The sequence below is a fragment of the Podarcis melisellensis genome (genome assembly GCF_964234715.1).
Source record: "Podarcis melisellensis genome assembly, chromosome: 2".
Classification (NCBI taxonomy): domain Eukaryota; kingdom Metazoa; phylum Chordata; class Lepidosauria; order Squamata; family Lacertidae; genus Podarcis; species Podarcis melisellensis.
The window spans coordinates 68364903-68386940 of record NC_138529.1 but is presented as its reverse complement, the minus strand read 5'-3'; the positions used below and the strand labels follow the sequence as shown (position 1 = coordinate 68386940).

At 42.7% G+C, this 22038-nt stretch overlaps 1 protein-coding gene across 2 annotated transcripts in view; it reads right to left on the bottom strand.

Annotated features, from left to right (window-relative positions):
- Window positions 1-13372: 13372 nt before the first annotated feature.
- The window catches only part of DAG1 (dystroglycan 1), a 63708-nt gene continuing 55042 nt past the window's right edge, over window positions 13373-22038 (bottom strand). For both annotated transcript variants that reach the window (XM_081900262.1, XM_081900263.1), the window contains exon 3: window positions 13373-18404. In XM_081900262.1, the coding sequence (XP_081756388.1) occupies window positions 16017-18404 (2388 nt within the window). In that variant the 3' untranslated portion in view covers window positions 13373-16016. The remainder of the gene's footprint in view (window positions 18405-22038) is intronic.

Below are 22038 nucleotides of genomic sequence, written 5' to 3'. Positions count from 1 at the left end.
GCAATAGAGTAGTTGCTTTGGAAGACGATAATCAAGCATCCGAACAACTTTCATCTGGTTTATGAATAGACAAAGCTGTATCATTAGTGTGCAGAAATACCTACAGAGTGACAATTACTTTCTGAAGTGAGCTAAATCACTCCTGTTCTTGTGCTAGGAGTAAGCCTACTTTCATAAAGACTTCCATATATCCAAAAACTTGAGGTTGGTGGCAGTGCAGGGCATCTACTTACTTCTGGGTGCAAATCGCTTCCCATATGCAAAGGAATACACATGGGTATAGTCTTACTTTTTTGCAGTTCAGTGATTTTTCAGCTTGGCAGTTAGTAGCTTTCTAATAATTTGTGTCTATCACGTCATTTTATTGTTTTATTTGGTTACAATGTGGCCAGTGATGTTATTCACCTTGATACTATAGTGTTGGATAAAGTTTATTTCCCCGCCTGCACTTGAACAAAGCCAGCTCACACATGCATGTATCTATCATGTGACTGCTTAGCACTCAGCCAATCACAGTTTAATATATGAACTGACTCTACTGAAAAGCAGTGTGTTTGAGGAAATGTAAAGTGGTATGAAAGTCCTGTCTGTGGCAATTGATCTATAATGACTCATGCATACATGCCAAATATAGTGGTACCTTGGGTTAAGTACTTAATTTGTTCCGGAGGTCTGTACTTAACCTGAAACTGTTCTTAACCTGAAGCACCACTTTAGCTAATGGGGCCTCCCGCTGCCGCACCGCCGCAGCACAATTTCTGTTCTCAACCTGAAGCAAAGTTCTTAACTTGAAGCACTATTTTTGGGTTAGTGGAGTCTGTAACCTGAAGCGTATATAACCCGAGGTACTACTGTAGTCTGAAGCTGTTGTTGAGCAAAGAAGATTCATGTGTGAAGTACATTTTCAACTTAATATTTAGCTTTTGTTAGTTTGGTCGTATCCACTTTAGAACACTTATCATCCTGATTCAGCTATTCTCCTCTTCTTGTGGTAGGGCATGAGTGGGGAATCTGTGGTTGAATTTACACCCATAAGACATAGCCAGCAGGAATGGTCAAGGATGATGGGAGTTGTAGTCCAACAACATTATGAGAGCCATTGTGCACAGTATCATATGGAACTGTTCTTCTGCAAATGTCATTGCCTATGGCAGGGATGGCCAGCCTGCAGCTCTCCAGATGTTGTTGGACTGCAACTCCCATCACCCCTGACCATTGGCCATGCTTCTGGAGCTGCTGGGAGTTGGAGGTCAACAATATAGGAAGTACTACAGTTTTCCCATTCCTCACTTAAAGGATCCACATACATACATACATACATACATACATACATACATACAACAACAACAAAAAAGCAAATCCACATTCAGTGCATAGAAAATAGTACAGGATTCTGCTTTGTGCAAATTAAAGAAATGCCATGCAAACCAACAGAGTGGATTTATAGATCTGTTATCATATTTCATGGTGTCATGGTGTCATGTGTGCAGAAACAGACATGCTGTTATTTAGCTTCTCTCAAAACAGCCACCCATATGTTAATGCACATTAAAGTATTTTTTTTTCTTCGCTTTTCTTAAAAACAATTTTTATGTGTTGTATTTAAATTTTTAAAAAGCATCCTAGGCAGTGCATTTGGTTTAAGCCTACTCTTGTAGGCCTATTAACCACATTCTCCCCATATGAAGCTGCCCTATTCTGTCAGGCCATTGGTCTACTTGGCACTGTTTACTTTGCTTAGCAGCAGCTCTCCACATCCCATGCAGCATTCTTCCCTCCCCTCTGATTCCTGCTAGGAGAGATACTTTAACTGGATATGGTGGGCCTCGTTCCTGGGATGTTCTGCATGAAAAGCATTCGCTCTCCTGCTGAGCTATGCCTCCTCACCTATTATTGGAGTGGATCTGCGGGAAATGTAACCGTCCAGAATCAAGTGGTAAAAGTCCTCTGGCATCTTCAGCAAAGCTTTAGTCATTGATTTTCATTGGGAAAGATCTCCAATATCACGACTGAGAAAGACCTCTGCCCAAGATGTTCCAAGTCAGAGTAAATAGAATGCTTCTAGATGGCCCAATGAACCATTTCAATAGAAGCCAACTTTGTATGTTTATATTGATTACAGAGTTCTTTGTAAAAGTGCATCTGTCTTTCACTGACTAATTGAAACATCCCTATAGTCAACCAGAAAATTAAATTAAATGAGAGAGGACTAGGCTTTTCAGACCTGGAAAATATATTTTACACACTACAGCGGTCCAGAGATCTAAAAGGTATCCAAACAGTAGGTTTTATTAGGAATGCAGTGAAACAGCTTCCTTATCTGAAAGTTGAAGGAGCTTAATTGCAGAAGAATATGTGGTAGTGCAAAGCATTATACAGTATTCATTCTGCCATTGCTCCATATTAATCTTTCAAACTGGCCTATATTTAGAACAACTCTAAACTTAATAACAATTCTAGATAAATTATGGTTCGTTTCTATTGCATGTAAGTGTAATATCTGATTTGTTACTATGCCTCTTGAAGAGTAAGCCTCTCCTTGTCACTTTGGGGTATTCATCTGCCATCTCTGGTTTCTGCATGTTAAGAGATCTGACCAGAAATGTTCTTCTCCTGGTCTCTAATTTTTATCATTAGTCCTATTGCTTTAAATTATTTTGGGGAAACCAATCCATTCTTATAACTTGTGCTCTTTCAAGATTTGCAGCACCTATACAGGTCTACCCAGAAGAAAGACTTGTTGTTTTCAATAGGGCTTATTCCCAGGTAAGCAAATATAGGATTTCAGCTTTAGGCTGTAATCTTATACATTCATCTGGGAGTAAACCCCATTTAATTTAATGGGATAAATTTCTGAGTAGACATAGAAGTGTGCTGATCATCTAGTTGCAAACTCTGATGGAATTATTGACAGCTGAGAGATTATAAAATAGTTCAGCGATGGCAATTAATAGAATCATAGAACTGTAGAGTTAGAAGGGATCCCGAGGGTAATCTAGTGCAACCCCCTGCAATGTAGGAAACTCAACACACGGTCCTCCTATCCAAACTGAAGCCATACCAGGCCCTGCTTAGCTTTGCAAATGTGCTAGCAAGTTTATTGCTGCACCAAATGAAGATTCTGGATCAGGCCATATGAGCAAAGAAGGTTACAAGAGGGTGCATATCCAGTACTCAGAATTGCCCATTTCTGGATCTGGACCTTAGACATACTGCCAGACATATAGTCTGACACCAGCTGTCACGCCACCTATCATCACTTGAATGAGCTCAGGTGCTGTGTTTCTGCCTTAGGAGGTAAACAATTTTGAACCCAGACTTCTATAGGTTTTGGGCTACAACGCCCAACCAGCATAGCCAATAGGCAGGGTTGATGGGAGTTGTAGTTCAAAACCTTTGAAGGGCACCAGGTTGCAGAAGGCTGGTCTAAGCTCATATAGGGGCCATCAGTTTGGCATAATTGTTTACACTCAATAGCAACTGTGCAGCCTGCTACCGTGTACATGCTGTGTTAGACCAAGGCCAGACCCTCTTGTTGTTCTACTGTACAAATCTTCATCTTTTACTTTCCTAAATAAATAAATAAATAAATGGTTGGATTGGGGCATGTATGTCCATTAGGTTCAATGTAGAACTAAACATCTCTTTCATATAATTCGACAGGGCCTAAATTTGCTTAACTTTGTTTGGTTCATGCCCCTTGTTAGTGCAGGGGTAAGATGCATACAAAGAGTAGACTGGGGGCTTGGCAGAGCTGTTGGGAATTGGCACTGGATTGCAACAGCTGCTGTGTAGGATTCTGGCCTGCTTTGCAGAAGGAGCTTAGGGAAAAGACATACTTGTTAGGAACCCCTTGCTTGTCTTTCCAAGCCCATTCCTTGGAGCAGTGTTTGCAACAAATGTTGGGTTCCCAATGCCAGAGGGTAATCCTTTCCCACCAAGCTCAGAGCTTCTCAGAGATGGATCTCAGACACAGCTCTGTTGTCAGGGATCAGCTGGAGAACAGCTGCCTGTAGAACAATATTCTCAGTGTGGGTAGCAGACAGCAGGCCAAACGGGTAAACCCAGGAGGAGACCCACCCCAGAAAACCTGGCCAGGAGCCTTGACTGCAATGCTCTCTTTCCATTCTGGTTCATTACCGTGCCAAACTTCCCATACAATATGGCCTCTCCTGACACACATGTTTTTTCTAGATTGCCACTTGCCAGATTCAGCTCATAATTGATAGCCTCTCTGCTGGACTGTTACACTAAGTTCAAAGGCTGAACACCCATCATTCCCACACACCCTCCTCTCACTCCTCCATTGAGGCCCTGTTCAATGGGGGAAGGACCTGTTGCCCCAGGTGTTGCTGGTCTCAGGTCCCCACTTTGGCTAAGCTGGCTGGGGCTGTTGGGAGTTGTAACCCATCAACTGTTAATCAACGATACCTTTTTGCTGTTGGCATTTATGGAGCAGATTTAAGGTAGCCTATAGCCTATCATACTTCTACCATAAAGCTCATGTCATCCATAGCAATGTTAAGCATTGTGTACTGCAGCTGTATGGAGAAAACTGGCCTGAATGACATTCACATAGACATAAGTGATACCTCGGGTTAAGAACTTAATTTGTTCTGGAGGTCCATTCTTAACCTGAAACTGTTCTTAACCTGAAGACCACTTTAGCTAATGGGGCCTCCCGCTGCTGCCATGCTGCCACCATACGATTTCTGTTCTCATCCTGAATCAAAGTTCTTAACCCGAGGTAATATTTATGGGTTAGCGGAGTCTATAACCTGAAGTTGTCTGTAACCTGAAGCGTCTGCAACCCAAGGTACCACTGTATTTGAATAATGTGTGAGATGACTTCTGTGAAGTATGGTGTTGCTTTATGGTGCACAGACTACCATGGAAGGATATCCTGGGCTTGATAACCAAAGAAAACGGAGGATAAGTATGGACATGCATGATGTCAATTCATATGAAAATATGTGTAATGATGTGATGGCTGCTGTGGCTGCTCCTCATTGGTTTTCAGCAGTGTAGTTTCCTGAAAAATATTAGACTCATCATTTAACATAAATGGAAATTGGGTCAGGGAAATCTTTTTTAAAAGTTAAAAACAAAACCAGTCTTGGCTTATTCAAAAGAATATTGTGAGGATGTATGACTAGCAGATTACTTAACCCTGAAAGCAGATTGCTAGTCAGCTTGGTGAAAAAAGGAAATGGATCCAAGGGAGAGATACTGTAGCTGAACAGAAAGAAACATACTTCCTTTAAGAATGGGATTTCTACCTATTGGACTCATATTAAATAGGGTAACAGTGTTTAATTTTAAGGTGTAGAACTGAGACACTCTATAGGAATCTCTAATATGATCCTAACATGATGACACATAGTTCAACTTGGCACTTAAAAATACATGGTGAGTGAAACGTTTCTGCCTTTTACTGTGCATTAAGGCCACATTCCTACACACACTTACCTGGGAGTCTCATCAAATGCATTGGGAATTAGTTCAGAGTAGACATTCACAGGATTACACGGTCAGGCTTGTTGATCATAAGATTTCTGATACTTACTTCAGAGTAGGCCATTTCTCTCAGTGGGGTTTACTGTCAAGTAAATGTGCATCATACTGGGCTGCATGCAGAACAGTTGATCAACTACAGTCTTAAAGACTAGCCATGTACAAACCTTCACTTTAAGGTAATGACTGTAAAAATGGTTTCCTTGGCAAGGCTGCATTTAGTCCAGTGCTCCTAACAAAGCAGGCCATGATGGAGATCACCTGCCCCTTCCCATGTGGCCCCAGCAGTTGGTAGCCAAAAGGTATGATGTCTTTGGATGTGGAATATGGGTGAATCCATTGTGGGACAGATCTACCCACTATGAATTTGCAAATACTTTTTAAAAAGTCACTCAGTTTTACTGTTCTTGAGTAAGTAGCAGAAGTCTAATCTATTGACTCAGCTCCTTCCTATGCAGCCAGCAATTCGGTGCTCCTAATTCTTCCTAAACTCCTAGTTTAACCGTTGGCATCATGGGCCACTCCCTGCCCGACTCCTCTTGCACCTGCCCTTTATCCAGGCTCTGCTAGGCAATTTTCTGTCTGGCATGTGCCTCTTTTATAGCTACACTCTAAGGAGTGGGAAAGCCAAGATGGGGAGAGTGGGGGCGGGGGCAGAGAGGGAAAAGACAGGCACTTGGCTCTGCTTCAGTTGTGTGGTTCAAAGGCAAATATTTCTGCTGGGCAAGGGAAGCCTCTTCTGCTCTTGAAGAACGCTGACAAGGCGGCGGTGGGGGGGGGGAATACTCAGGCCTTTCACAACAAAGCAGCTCCGGCTGCTCCTCTGTGCCCTTGCAGTCACGGCAGGAGGCAGAGTTTTTAAAAGGTCTGCCACTGAACTTTGGAGAGAGGCTCGGATGGAACCAAAAATAGGGAAGGCCTAACAGTGACCGTGATGGGCATACAGAGCTATTGAGCTGCCATCACATAATCCTGCAGAGAGATCCTGAGGGAGATGGTAATTTCCCCGCACCCCCTTTGCCTGATCATGAGAGACAGGTAGAGCACAAGCTGACTGTTCTCCCAGTATTCATAATCACATCAAGGAAGTAGGTTAGTGGAAGCTGTTACTGGATGCAGAGACGCAATTTGGGATGACATGTATAGAGCGGCAGATGCGGCAGGGAAGCGAACAGGCGTCCGCAGCACACGGGAGGTCAACATTGTCTTATCAGACCACAGGAGAGGGATCCTCGGCCAACAGCAGCTCAGGGCAAAAGCGCTCCAGAAAAACTCCCCAAGGCCACGCCTGAACTTCCTGGGAGGCAATGCTCCCCCAAGGAAGGCAGAGCTCAGCATTAAGGAGGAGGCAGCGAAGAAAACCCAGCACTAAAGCCTTCTGTGCCTCGCCCTCGAATTACAGCAAATGCTGCTGGAGTCAAGTTACAAAATATAAAATTTGCTCCACCCACGAAGGCTAAAAATTGCTTGTTTGTCCCCAGCGAGTTTGGGGCAGGCTTGATGCTGGACCTCTCAAATGATTTTTTTTTTTTAAGAAGAAATAATGAGTGGCCTGGGGTGAGGTGAGGAGCTCCTGAGCAAGTTTCTCTTTAAATGTAGCTAGTCTGGATAAGGGAGGGAGCTATGTGATGTGGGTAAACTTCTGCTGTTAAGAAAGCCATAAATAGGGAAGGCCTTTTACAGAACCTTCCCTTCTCCCATCCTGGCAGAGTTTAAAATAGATGGGATGGGCTTAATGACTGCTTGTAAGCTTGCCAAAGCGAGGCCTGGAGCAAAAAAGCTTTGGAGCAGCAACAGGGACTGGGAGGGAGGGAGGGAGCACACAGCCTAGCCGTGCTTTCCTGGCCTTCAGCAGCAGAAAAGCTAACAAGGCTGGGCTGGGAATCTTATCAGAGGCGCCATGTGCTCCCCTTTCTCTTTCTGCAGGCACGCACATACACAAGACTAGCAAATGGCACAGACTCCCAAAGAAAGAAGGTGTGTGGGGGGGGGGAGCTGCTCTGACAGTAGTGGGTACGGCTGGCGGTGGAACACATGGAGGCCTGCCACTCAGCCTCTTCAGAGGAGATGCTAGAAAGCTTTTAAGCATCCATTTTCTCATTCTCTCCACATTCTCCTTCTGAATACGGCCTGATTAACACACGGCTGAACAATCCAATTCATAGCCTTAGGGTGCAGCAGGAGCCACACACCAAAAATAGCAGCAGGAAAGTTTCAAACTTGCAATTGCTGGATGCAAGAAGGCAGCAGCTGCACTGTGCTGCCAATTACCCACCTTGACAGAGGCCCATTTGCCTTCCAGAAAGAGAAGACAAACCACAGGCTCCATTCTATGTCAATCAGCTGCCCAAAAGATGCATGCAAACCATCCTGGGCTTGCAGCATGCCCTAAGGTAGGACCTGTGAGTCTGCACTGCTGGAGTTAAAACAAGGCTTGTGGCAAGTTCAAGGTGAATCAATCTCTTGTTTCCAGGTGTGTGTTTCTTCTCTGCAAGAGCCTAATACACAACAAAGAGTCTTGTGACACCTTAAATACGTAATGGCAAATGTAATGTGGCAGATGCTTTTGTGGACTAGAGTCCATCCACTTCATTGAATGCATGAAGACTTTCCTGAATGGCTGGTATAGGCACATGTTTTAACTGATTTCAAGCTTGTATTTTTCTCTTGCTGTAACCTGCCCTGGGACTTTGTGGTGAAGGGAGGATAACATACATTCTTTTTGGGGTAGTGATGACAGTAAACGATGAGGTCAGAGGGAAATGCAATGCAAAGAAGTGCAATGGTCATTCCATTACTAACACTGATAAATCACAAAGATTGTGTAGTCCAATCTTCAATTTGTGAAGATAGTAAACATAGCCTTAAAAATCTAAACATTTGAAACTTAATTTTGTCTTACTTACGGTGAAAATGTTAAAAGGGTGTAGAAAATTGGAAAAATGTGACATTAACATGGCTGGTCAGAATAGCAGTAAGATAAGAAAATATCACACCCAAGGTTCTTGAAGATGAAAACCCCACACACTCACTGGCCTGGGCTCCCCAGAAGGGAAGATGGAATCCTGTGTGTTCTATATAGCAGCCTTCACCAACCTGGTGCCCTCCAAATAGGTTTGGACTACAATTCCCATAATCCCCCGTCAGCACAAGCTAGCTGTGGCTGATGGGAGTTGAAGTCCAAATATGCCTGGAGGGCACTAGGCTGACAAAGGCCAATATACAACATAATCGTAGAATCAATTCTGAACATTATTCCAGACACTTAACATGATAAAGAAATGCCTTCTCAGATCCGTTCTTGCAGGAAGAGGAATCCTTGTGTGGAGAGCCAGTGAGGAGGCGTGGGAAGTGCTGGACTAGGATCTGGGAGATCAAGATTCAAATCCCTACTCAGGGTTGTTGTGAGGACAGAATGGAGACGGGGAGAAGTGTGTACCCCACCTGGAGTGCCTTGGAGGAAAGGTGGCATATAGAAATAATAATCATAATGATAAAACATTCCTGGTGCGTGAGTGTAACACGGGCAAAGAATTTTTCAGCCCAAGGGTTGCATTCCCTTGTGGGGCGTCATGCCAGTGGTGGGTGGGAACAAAGAAGTTGGTGCAGTGGACACTTGAGGTCAGGATGAATCAGAGGTTTGCATGTACCGAGATTTCCAGCCAGGGAGCAAAGAGGTCTGGTCACAGTTCAAGGCACATTCCAGTCAGGCAAAGGCGGTTGAGGGAGGGTATGGAGGAGCAGGATTGGAGACAAGTACGGCCTGAGAACAAGCGTGTCCAAGGAAGAGCCCAAAGACCAGACAGAGATGCCTCATTTGGCCCCCAGGCCTGAGGCATCTCCACTCATCCCATGCGTCTCTGTGAGCTGAGCAGAATGCAGAGATGTGCTCTATCCAGGGAGGATCTTTATAATATGCAAGCACCCACCCTCCCTGCCTATACCCATTATTATGACAGGCATTTTACTAGTTAAAACATCATGGCTAACTTTAAAAAAAAAACCCCAAAACCAGACACATTTTAGGAAGATAGCAACACAGTAAGCAGAGTAGCTAACAAAACATAAGCAAACCACCAAGAGTAACTTAGAAGGAACTTCTGAATCATTCCTTGTATGTTGCAGTGCAGTTTGGCATATCCAGGGCCTTGCAAAGACACGTAACACAGTAGACTGTAGCACTAGATTCACTTCAATCCAGCAAGCCAGTAAAGTTTACCAGTTTCCAGAACAGTGCTTGAAAGCAAGATGCACACAGAATCAATAAAATGTCAATCTTACTGACTGCAAGTCCATACCTACTACACATAAAATGTATAAATCATCACAGCTTTTTGCTCTATCACCAGCTGAGCATTTGAAATTTGAGCTGCAAGTTGAGTTCTGGTCACGTGGTATTGTTTCAGGTTCCTCTGAGGATGAGCAATGTTTGAACCAATATGAATTTTGCATTTGTGAGCAAAGGAACGGCAATGCCTACCAATTAGGTTAAATGTCACAGCGAGATTTGCAGAAACTGATTTAACTTGCACGGTGTGCAAACCAGTGATGGAAATGGATTGCACATCTTGCCAGAATTCCCTCATCTTTTGCTGGTATGCTTAAACTCATTGATTAATGTGGGTTAAAGTGTTTTGGGAGTACTCTGCACCTGGCTAACCATGGCAGCTTTCACCACTGGTTTAAAAACAAGTACAAATAAGGCAAGTTCTTGGTTCAAAGGAGATGAAATAAAAGATGCCTTGAGACGAGGTTGGTGACTTTTAACAACAACTGTGCATTAAGTTTTGTGGATAAATAATAATAGTAAGAGCTAGTGCTGCCATGAATCATGTCATGCTGCAGTCTTTTTAGAGGTGGTTATGTTGAATGGCTAGTGTGCAACTGCTGTCAGACAGGAAGACCTCCATAACTGACTTTTGGCTCATTTCTGTGACTGCTTTACTATGGCCATTAAATCATTTCAGAGTCCTACCTGTTCTATGTGTTGTTGGTCCTCAAGGATAAACATATCTGAAAAATCATCTGAGCACAGGCTAATTTCTTCATAACTTGTCCTGTTGGTGTTGTTCATTTTAAAATTATGAGCATGTTTAAATCTCACTCAAACAAGTAGGTTGGTATTGTGTGGATGAAAACTGGAACCACAGCAGGGAGAGGGTTAACCCTTGCCTCCCACACCATGGTTCCAAAGATCATGCCCTTTAAAGTGTGTGTGTCTGTAGGACAAGCATGCAAAACCAAGCAATGGGTTGTATCCAAAGTAGATCTATGGGACTTGTTTTGTCAATGCACGGATTTCTGCTTGCACAATTGAACTTTCCCCTCTCTTTTGCCCACCATGCTGCCGCAAATCTGTTCTAAGGGTTCCCCCAATCCTCCATAAAAGATGTGGAGAGGGCACAGATGGGGAAGAAGTGCCATCGTGCAAGCAGAAATCCTTGTACTGATGGAACAAGTGCATTGAATACTGTTCTATGTGTTGTATCTAACTCAGAGCATTGAAATTAATGGTCCCAAGTTAGCCATGTCTATTGATTTCAATGGGTTTCCTCAGAGTGTGGCTAATGTTAGTTACAGTTGGAAGCTAAAGGAGAATTAAAAGAACGGAAGTTGAGATGAGATCAGTGAAATTGTTTTGGATGTAACCAACAATGCCACTAGCTCCAGAACACAAATGGATTGTGCATTATAACCTTGCACACCCTGATCCTATGCATTTACTCATAAGTAAATCCCACAGAGTTTACCGTATTTTTTGCTCTATAAGACTCACTTTTTCCCTCCTAAAAAGTAAGGGGAAATGTGTGTGCGTCTTATGGAGCGAATGCAGGCTGCAAACTATCCCAGAAGCCAGAACAGCAAGAGGGATTGCTGCTTTCACTGCGCAGCGATCCCTCTTGCTGTTCTGGCTTCTGAGATTCAGAATATTTTTTTTGTTTTCCTCCTCCAAAAACTAGGTGCGTCTTGTGGTCTGGTGCGTCTTATAGAGCGAAAAATACGGTAATTAGATTTGCTTCCAATTGAGCAAGTATATACGGTAATTTTAACCAAGCAGCATATACATATTTAAGAACAGAAGAAGCTGCTCAATGTCCGTCCCCCTGTTCTCAGCATGGCCAACTAGACTTCTGCAGCAACAGGTATTCAGAAGCAAACTGCTGCCACCCATAGGGGCAAAGCATAGCCACCATGGCTAGCAGTCACTGATAAGGCAGATTCATGCATGATAAAGCTAATTCTTTTTTAAAGTCATCCAAGTTGGTGGCTATCACTGCTTAGTTTTTTTAAACGTTTAAGGGATTTACTCTTTAATAAGTGAAATCTGGTCTGCAGCCATAGTGTGTTCCTGTGTACTCCGTTTCACTTTTGTTCAATGAAGCTTACTCCGCAATAAGGCTTGAAGCCTTAACAATGTAGAAAAATATTAGCTAGTGCAGGTAAAAACCCAGTAAAACCAAATACAAACAGCTAAGTGTTGGTGACTTTTATGTGCAGGGAGCACCACTTTCCTATAGAATTGAAACTGTGGTACGTTAATACTCTAGTGCATCTCATTTTATTGATATTTATTACTCTAGCTCAGTAATTTTAGGGTATAGAACAGCAATTGAGATGTTAAAGAAATGGATAGATGTTTCAAATGTGTTCCCAGTCTGAATTATAGAAAGGGAACAGGAAAACTGTAAACTTGCAAATCTCTACTAAGGCTGTTGCTCTAGTCATCAGCAGGGAGAAACCCATTCTTCCACTGCTAAGAGGGCGGAAAGCCAGCAAATGTATGAAGGCCATAAACTGCAAAAAACAAAAACACCATCCAGTATTGCTTTTACACAGTATAGTTGTCCTTGGATGACTTGGGACTCTTACTGGACTAAGAGATTTAAATTCATGTTCAGCCAAGAACACACTGGGTAGTCTTGATTAAGGGCTGCAATCTTATACAGTGGTGCCCCGCAAGACGAATGCCTCGCAAGACGGAAAACTCGCTAGACGAAAGAGTTTTCCGTTTTGGAGGTGCTTCGCAAAACGAATTTCCTATAGGCTTGCTTCGCAAGACGAAAATGTCTTGGAGTTCCTGCGGGTTTTTCCCCCTCCCCCCCTTTTTCTAAGACGCTAATCTGCTTATCCGCTAAGCTGATAAGCCTCTAAAAGCTGCTAATAGCGCTAATCCGTCAATGGGCTTGCTTTGCAAGACGAAAAAACCGCTAGACAAAGAGACTCGCAGAACGGATTCTTTTTGTCTTGCGAGGCACCACTGTACCCATCTAACTAGGGGTAAGCCCCATTGTATGTATCATGTACATCACCACGCCTCTATTTCTCTTCTGTAAAATGGGACCTAGTGATCTACAAAATAGGGTTGTTATGAGGATGCATAAGAATTGAGACGCACTTGACCAAACAACGTAACATATATGGAGAATGGTGCCTTGGTATTTGAAGGATGGCAACTCCAGGAATCTTTTATTGGCTTGACACTTAAAATAATTCTTTCCAGTAACGCAACCTTTGTACTACTTGTCAACTTCACTCTGACCTTTTTCTTTTTTTAAAAAAATGGAGAAATAAATCTTTCTTTCATCACCGGGGAGGATTTAAGCAGATACCATTGTGCTTTGTTTCTCACATCTCCTAAACTGTAAAATCTTTAAGCCAGTAATGAGCATAGAGTCTTGAATTGTGCAAAGCAGAATGGAGCTCACTTACCGCACTCAGCACAGCACCCTCGAGCTCAATGGGATTCTTCTACTGCACTTTCTACAGCTTCTTTTCCAGTCTGAGCTTCCTATGTTATGGGAATATTGTGTGCTGGGAACCCAGAGGGGTCTAACGGAAGAGCTCACTAGCCTCTGCGTTTGTAGTAAAGTACACTGGTTTATTTAGTTGATATGTTTCTTTACAGAATGCAGAAAACACATTTTTAAAATAATTATATAAGGACATAAAAACACATCAGTGGTTGGTGAACACTTTTAATACAAGATTTTCTCCCACCATTACAGTGTCTAGTGGCATAAATAAACAGCACTGGTGCTTAGGGGGAAGGCGGCTGATGAGAATGCCATTGTTATTATTCTGTTCACTGCCCCTTCGCCTCCAGTTTCTATGGTGACAGGTAGGCCCAGGCCTGAAACCGTTTGCGCTTGCGCATGACCATTATAAAGTGGCATCAGTTGCTAGGGACAACGGCACTGTTTGGAAGGCCCTTCTAACTTGCAGCATTTGGGCTTAGGAGGCTGTGTGTGTTGATAACTTGGAGACATCTGAAATGCAGGCCTGCCAGTATAGATTTTGGCACTGTGCTGCCATGGTCGCTACCTTGTGGGGGGAGGCATTCTTACAAACGTATTTCTAGTGTCTGTTCAAAAGCAGTCTGCCCTAAGTGGTGCCACTTAATCCCTTTCCCTTCAACCAGCTCTCCTGTGTGAGGAGCAGAATCCATTGCTTCTCCTCATCTGAGACACACACCAACTTTCAAGCACTGAAGGGATAGAGGAGAGGTGTGGTGTTTTTTTAAGGGAAAAAAAACTTTGTAGGGCAAATCTATACCTGTCAAACTAGACAAAGGCTAAACCTGAAGCATTCCTTACAGTCCCCCTCACTTCAACACAAACCCCTCCAGCCCACCTCAGGGGGCAGAAGCAGAGTGCAGAACTATATGGGGCCATAGTCAAATTAACATTTGTTTTAATAGACAAAATCCTATTCAAGTAGTCAAAAAAAAGGCTTGATGGGAAATGCCACCCTAGCAAGTTCAGAGGTGAAGGTCATTTTAGCCATTCATCCACTAGTGTGTTAACTGGCCATGTCAGCACACCATCATACTTTGCAAAACAGTCAATATGGCTTAAAAGTGTCTGCTTTGTGTGCAAAGTCAGCCAGAGGCTGCCCAGCCCCCAGCCAGGGGATGGACTAATTATTGCAAAGGGCTTTTCCTCCCTCTAATGTACCAAAAATAGTCTCAAATGGACAAGAAAAAATTAATAACTCATGCTTAAAATCATTTTGTTGAAAGGGGGGGAGAAAGGCATGGGGGTGACCTTGATAGTCACTCCAACTTCCCAGGAGAGACGTGTGGAAGTTCATTTTTTAAAAAGGCAAGAAACCTAGACATGGCTCTAATATTTAAAAACAATGACTATGAGAGACCAAAAAGAAAGGGAAAAAAATCTAAAATGAGCAAAGCAGCCAGTCCCGTTGAATTGATACTAAGAAGCTAAGCTCATACAAACTGCTGGCAGCATTACCATTTTTAATCACTTTTTTTAATAAAACAATTTGAGGCTGTATCAAAAATTTAGTAAAAAATTAGAGCTGAGAGTTCACTGATTTTCACTATGAACTATTTCTGGCGCGCATGTGTTTTTTATTTTATTTTGCCAACCGCCAGACAGCTACTATTGCGTCTGTGTGTGTGCAGAGGACAGCAGTGAGTGATTGGGGGGGAAGAGGGACTGTTCCAATACTGTGGTCCAGGAGGAGTCTTGATGTGAGGAAACTGCATTACACTACATAAAAATATTGCATCTTCACCAAAATATCTCAAGAGTGTTTCAAAAGCCAAAGGATGCCTTCCAGATGGAAAAACCTCAGCGCAGCACCATGACCCTTGCAGCCTGCAGCTACCACTGTTGGAGCCCCGGTTTCCAAAAGGCAGCAAAGGCTGCTACATAGCTAGATTCAACGCTCTCTCTCTCATCTTTTTTTCATTTTGGTAATTGCAAAGAGCTCTCCAAACTCCATCCTTTTCCCAGAAACCTACGGCTATCGGCATGGCATCGGTCCAGCAATGGCAGGCTGGAGCAACAAGAGCTCCCTCTACAGTTTGCAAAAAGGACCCCAGCTGATGACTGAACTGTATAATGTGTGAAAAAATAGGATTCCTTTGATTAAAAAAGACGGTCCCTCAGCCTGACTGGCATTGGAAACACCCCTGGAGCTTATTTGTAGTAAAGCATTTCCCCTCCCCCTCCCCATTCTATACATACAAGTTTAGGTAACAGCAATTAAATGTAAAAACTTAACATTGACCTCAGAAAGTCCTCCGGTTTTAATTTTTTAGGCTACGTTTCATGTTATGCCCTGTAGCTAGACACACGTGAAATAGAAAAAACAGTACAGTTAGTTTTAAAGGCAAACAGCAGAGACCCAGCGTGCCACCCCTAGCGCTGCCTGCATGTCCAGCCATTCTCCCTTTGCACAAGATGCTTCGAGACGCCTGCTGTCAGAAATACTTTTTGAGCCAAGTAGATTTTTCCCCCCCTCTATGAATAAACAAAACAAAAGCTGTTAGGCAAAAATAAAATCAGTGTCCCGAAAATTCCACAAGCACTGTGGTGTAGCAAACGCATTCGGAGAGAGGGCCTGCCGGGACCGGGCTACGTTTGAGCTTATGTATGTTGGTTTCCTAATTGGTAACGGATTCGCAGGCCACCGACCCCTACAGACAACACTGGTGTGGAACTATAGGCCCCATCTCCGCAAGCGCCTCTTGTTCATTAAGGGGGGACGTAGGGAGGTGGAGACCTGTATGGGGTCATGTTCTTCGGACGGGAGCCTTTGCCCTCCATGGGTGCTGTAAAGGGAGGGGGTGGCTGGTAGGGCGGTGCGTTGGGGTCTTCATCTCGCAGTGGCGTGTACTCTCCTATGGTGTCTTGGTTGAGCGGGGTGGTTTCTGGCATATTCTGATTTGGGTACTCTGGGGGCGGGAGAGGGGCTTTCTCCTCCTGTAGAATCAGCGGCATGCTGGAGGAAGGGGGAGGCTTGGAGTCATCCAGTTCATCGGCAAAGATGATGGGCACTCCCTTCTTGATAAATGTGGCTTGGTCTTCTATGGTGAGCTTGCCTTTTCTCTTCTTGCGATAGCAGATCATAGCGATGATCCCAGCAATCAGCAGGATTGCTGCCACCACCACAGCGGGGATGACCGTGTGGAGGTACACATCGTCTTCGCTCGTCTTTTCTGGATCCCGCGGAAGCACAACTGTAGGTGGTGCCGTTGTAGGAAGTCCTTCTCTATAGAAAGGAATAAACTGAATGCGTCCGCAGCTACCAGCACCAATAACAGAAATGTTCTTAGCCGGGAACTCTGGCGCTAAGGCATTCTTGAAAGCGTGGCTTGGCTTGCCAGAATTATCAGCAATTTTTCTGCTCATGGTGCGAATCATCTCTTTGGGGCATGGATCCAAAGGCAGAGTATTGTTTGTCCACTCAACTATAATGGAGCCGTTGACAATGTTTTCTATGGTAATAGTGCTACTGTTTCTGTCTCCGAGGGCAAAAGCCAACTTCTTCACCAACAAAATTTTCTTATGAATGTCATTGACAACTGTAGTATAGTCTCCCTCTAATGCAGCTTTAAATTTAACGGGAGGCACCTCGTCGGCTCCAAGACCATGGACAAATATTTCAAATGCATCCACTGTTGAAAGGCCCCCTTTGTCTGTGGCATGCATGAAAAATTCATGCCTGCCTGAGTGTGTGCGATTGGGTAGTCCATACATTAGCTGACTAGTGCTATTGAACTGCACCCATGAGTTCTCTTCCAACGGCTTCTCATTTTCTAGTTTCATGGTCAACTGCAGTTTATCAGTGGTGGTATCTTCCTTGTCATAGAAAGTGTCTGAAGGTATCTTGAGTTCAAAGTAAGTGCCCACCCACGCATCCACCCTGTCAATATGGTTTTTCAGTTCTGGCGGATCATTGGGCACCCGAGGAGTTCCAACTGTAGTGGTGCGTATGCGAGTTGGTGGCGAAACTCTTTCTGGTGGAATGAAAGGTGATTTAGTAGTCCCGGGAGTCTTTGGAGGTCGAGGAATTTTGGTGGGTCTGGGAGTTCTTCGTGTCGTGCTCGTATCTGTGGTTGATGGTGTGGACGGTTTTGGCGTAGTTCTTTTTGGTTTCTTTGTTGTGGGCGGTGTAACTGCTGCAGTAGGTTCAACTTGCCCCGTCATTGTTGGCCGGATCTGGACAGGGGTAGTAGAAACTGCTTCTATCATTCTGGTTGGCTGAATTGGTCCAAGGGTTGGTGTCTGAACAATGGCACCTCTTGTTCTAATAGTAACGGTGGGTTTCCTAGGCAATGGAACAGGCTCTCTTACTGGAGGAGCTGTTGTTTCAGTGGGAGGTGCAATGGCTGGGGAAGTGGGTGTAGGAACAATTCTAATTGGCGGTTCTTGGAGGGCTGTTGTCGGAGGTCCAACAGCAGTCACAGGGGTTGGTGTAGCATTAATCTGCCGCCTTATTCTCTTTGGAAGATTAGGCTTCTTGTTCGCAATGTGCCAGCCAACCACGGGGTAGCCAAGATGAGCAGACATTGTACCTTCCTTAGCTGGAGATTCAACATTGCTTATGTTTGGGACACTATTCTGGCTCAAAGAACAGCCTAGTTTCCAAGATAGTAAGGCTCCATTTTCCACCACTTTCTTTGCGTTCCCTGGGCCAGCCATGAAGGCTGACATGTCAAAGAGTCTATTATTTACAACGGGAACCAATTTCATGTTATAAAGTTCCACTTCTGAGAAGGTTTTCATTCGGTTTAAAAGTTCAATCCTCTGCTTTGGTGTCATTTTTGTTAAGTCAGCATCCAAAATTACAGTCAAAATAGTGACTGGTTCCTCTGCGCTACACACAAACGGTGCTACTTCATTCACATCTTGTGAAGCCACCCGTACCGACTGAGGTTCATTATGATCTTCAGGGTGAACCTCAATGGAAAAGACATTGGTGGTTTGGGGCACGTAGCTTCCATTAGATACCAGATGCATTGAATTCACTGAGATATAATGAATGCCTTTATCTGTATCAAGCGGGAGACCTTCCAAGGTGCTACTCTCTGGTTCCCAATGCAACCAAGAAGGCAAAGTTTCTTTCCCAGCTTCGGTAATCTATGAAAGAGAAAGAAAGAAACTGTCACAGGTAGTTACAACATTCTTTAGAAATAAATTTAACAGTAAACTCTGGTCTTTAAAGTTTGTGCAACAGGCATTTAAGAACCCCTCCAGCAAGTACACATTGAATGTAAATCTTGAGCAGTAGCTCAACTTGATAGGTCAAAGTGATTGAAAACAACCAAGTTAATAAATTAAAACAGGATTGAAGACAGACACTCACTTGGTGGCCTAGGGCCTAGGCTGAGCCCAAATCACCTACAGGTGACTAGGTAGAGAAACTTTTGTTAAAGGTAATGTTGGCTCTTTTTGCTTTTTGACTCACTAATTTTATTTATTTATTTATTTATTTTATTTATTTATTTATTTTATTCAAAGGAGCCCAGGGTGGTAAAACAAGTGATAAAACCATAAAAACATCTTCAGAACAATTTCAAGATAGATGCAGATGGGTAAAAAATTTAACTGAAAAGGCTTGTTGAAAGGGGACGGTCAAATAGGTACCAAAAGTTTTTTCCTAATAATTTAAAATGATCAAAGTCGTGCACTCAGTGTGTCTAGTGTGTTCCAATGTAGACAGAGGACCCTGATTTTTCACTGCTTCTTTACAGTATGCCTAGCCATTTTCATTAGGGCAACAAGAGCGAACACAACGTTCTACTAGAAAAGTGGAAAGATACGTACTGTGCCAAAGGGCCACCAGGAGCCAGGAAGAACAAATAAGAGTCCCCTTTTAAGGTTCCTGCTGGTGGTTCTGTTAGACCAACTTTATTGCTTCAAATATACATAATTGAAACACTCTGGAAAAAGTTTTTCAGAAACTTAAAGACACCAGTTAAGGATTCAAGTGTACTAAGGTCTCCTGAGACCTTTGTATTCAGGAACAGAACACTTGATTATATACTTTCTCATAAGTAACTCTGTTGCATGACATGCGGCAGCAGTTAGTTCTCAGAGTCCAATTACATATATGAATGTATACTCAAAATCCTCTGGCCTACTTTAGGAAGTGGAAACTTAATGTAAGGAAAAAAAGAAAAAAGCACTCCCATATGTCAAAAAGGATCTTATTAGAGGTCACTGCACCTAGTTCCTCCTCTTTGATTCCTGTTCCTCATTTCTTCCATTTCCCCTCAATTATATAGCTTTTGGTTATAATCCTGTGTTTCTTGGTGTTGTGGATAGGAAGGAAGGAAGTAAAAGAGGCATGGATGAAACCTGTATACTTTTGTTGGTTTCATGGGAAGCCATGGGACCCAAAATATCAGTTAGCAGACTGTATGTTTCTTGGGATCCTGCTTTATCTATAGCCATTTGTTATCAGAGTAACTATCTGATAGCATGCCAAGCTGAGTTTTCCTTCTTCAAAATAGATGGGGAAACTATATAAAATCTATTTCTGTGCAAATTCCTGTATGCTTTGAAACCAAGGGAGTCCCAGCAAACATCCTGCCTAGAAGGAGGCAGCGGCACCATTTTGGTTCCATTTCAGGCAGCAAAACATTTTATGACTGCTCTATCTGTGATCTTTACAGTGCATGGTGCACCTTCAATATTAAAATAATATTTTAAAATAAGTAGTAATGTTGATTTGGTGTCTAGAAACTGTATCCAACAACAGGGTCATCTTGTTTTATTGAGGTTTGGATTTTTTGCATTCCAACGTATTTTTTATTGTTTTATTAGGGTTTTGTTTTTTTGCATTCCAAGGTATTCTGAGCCCATGAGTAGAATCTGGGTCTTTCTAGGTACAGTTCCAAATGACTTTGCTGCAGTTAGTGCACAGCTGTGATTAAGCTCTCAAAGACATTTTTGTTTCTCTAAAGGTCTGTAGAATTCATATAAATTTCATGATTTGCCAAAACTCAAATTTATACTCTGCCGCCATACAGCAAAAATGGATCCATTGCATATGTACCTTCCTCCTCTTAAAAAAAAAAAGGAAGTAAAAGGGGAAACATAAAAGGTGAACAGAAAAAATAGGTGAACAAAAAAATACTACTCCCATAACAGATAGATATCCCAATCCCAACATGTTTCAGACTGTACAGTCATTTACCGGGGAACTATTCAATGTAAATAATAGTACAGTGGTACCTTGCAAGACAAATGCCTCGCAAGACGAAAAACGCGCAAGACGAAAGGGTTTTTCGTTTTTTGAGTTGCTTCGCAAGACGATTTTCCCTATGGGCTTGCTTCGCAAGACGAAAACGTCTTGCGAGTTTGTTTCCTTTTTTCTTAAAACCGCTTAAAGAGGTGCAGTTGCGACTGACCGTGCTTCGCAAGACGAAAAACCGCGCAAGATGAAAAGACTCGCAGAACGAATTAATTTCGTCTTGTGAGGCACCACTGTAACTCAGTTGTATCTGCCTTAAGATGGTTCACATTTAACTAATGTGATACATGCAAATGGAGCCTAAATTATAAAAATACTCTCTCATTCTGGCAAATTGCAAGTATTGTTTAGCCCTCAGAACAGCTAAAGTTGAGGAAACAATTACATTTCAATATCAACAACATTATACAACACACAAACACATTTTACAAAAGGAACAATTAAATACTTTTTTTTTGGAGAAAAATTGCATGAATCACTACAATAGATAATGGTTTAGATTTAATTTAGATAGCTGATTGCGACTAGCAGTTTTGATTTTATTTTGGGTAAGTGGTGTGTTAACAAGGTAAGGTAAGAAAGAAAGAAAGAAAGAATACCACAGATAGGTGAATGGAAAAGTTTGTTTTCTCAGAAAACTTACAGTGCAATCCTTTATGTGTCTACCCAGAAGAAAGCCATTTTCATTTTACTCTATAAACGCAGCGCAGCCTGCAGCCTGAGTGTAACACTTTTGTCCTACTGACATCAATGGGAGAATTAAGCAAATGCTAAAATACATGAGTTTAAAAATGTTTACTTCCGGCCAGATCATTCCCCGTTTTTCAACAAATACTGCCAACCACCTGGAGGTGCAAAAATCTCAGTAAGCAAAATGCTATCTATGCTAGCTCCTTCTGTCTTGGGTCCTTGATATTAACAGCTTTCTCTTGAGTAGTTAAAAGTGTTTGTGAACATTCTGTGATATCACGGCAAGGCAGCCCCACTGAGAACATCTTCAGTCAGGGGATAGTATCTGCTAAGTGCTGAATATACTGCTCCCTTTTGAGGATTCATGTTTTTTTTAAAAAAATAATAACAACAACAATAATTTTAAAGGCATTTCTTAAAATGGATTATTATTATTATTACTCACAACCACTTTTACCATGGATTTTTAAGTAAGGAGCAATTTCAAAGTGTATGCCCAATTCTAGAAACGTTTCAACCATGTGCCTTCTTCCTCTTTTGTTCACTGCAGTCATTGAATCAGTTCAACAAAGCAAGGAATGCAGAACAAAACTGCCCAAATTTTGCCACCTTAACGTTCTTCAGCAAGAGTAAACTCCAGTTTGGCAGGATGACAGCCGAGGCCAGCTGTCAGACAGTGTGAGCCACACCTTAAATTTAAGCCTCTTACCTTGTCAAGGTACCGTATGTGGAAGTGCTTATAGAATATTTCACACTTCCTGACTGCAACTTTAAACCTTACTGAGGTAATGCTTGTATTCAATTCTGTCAAAATCACATTGCCAA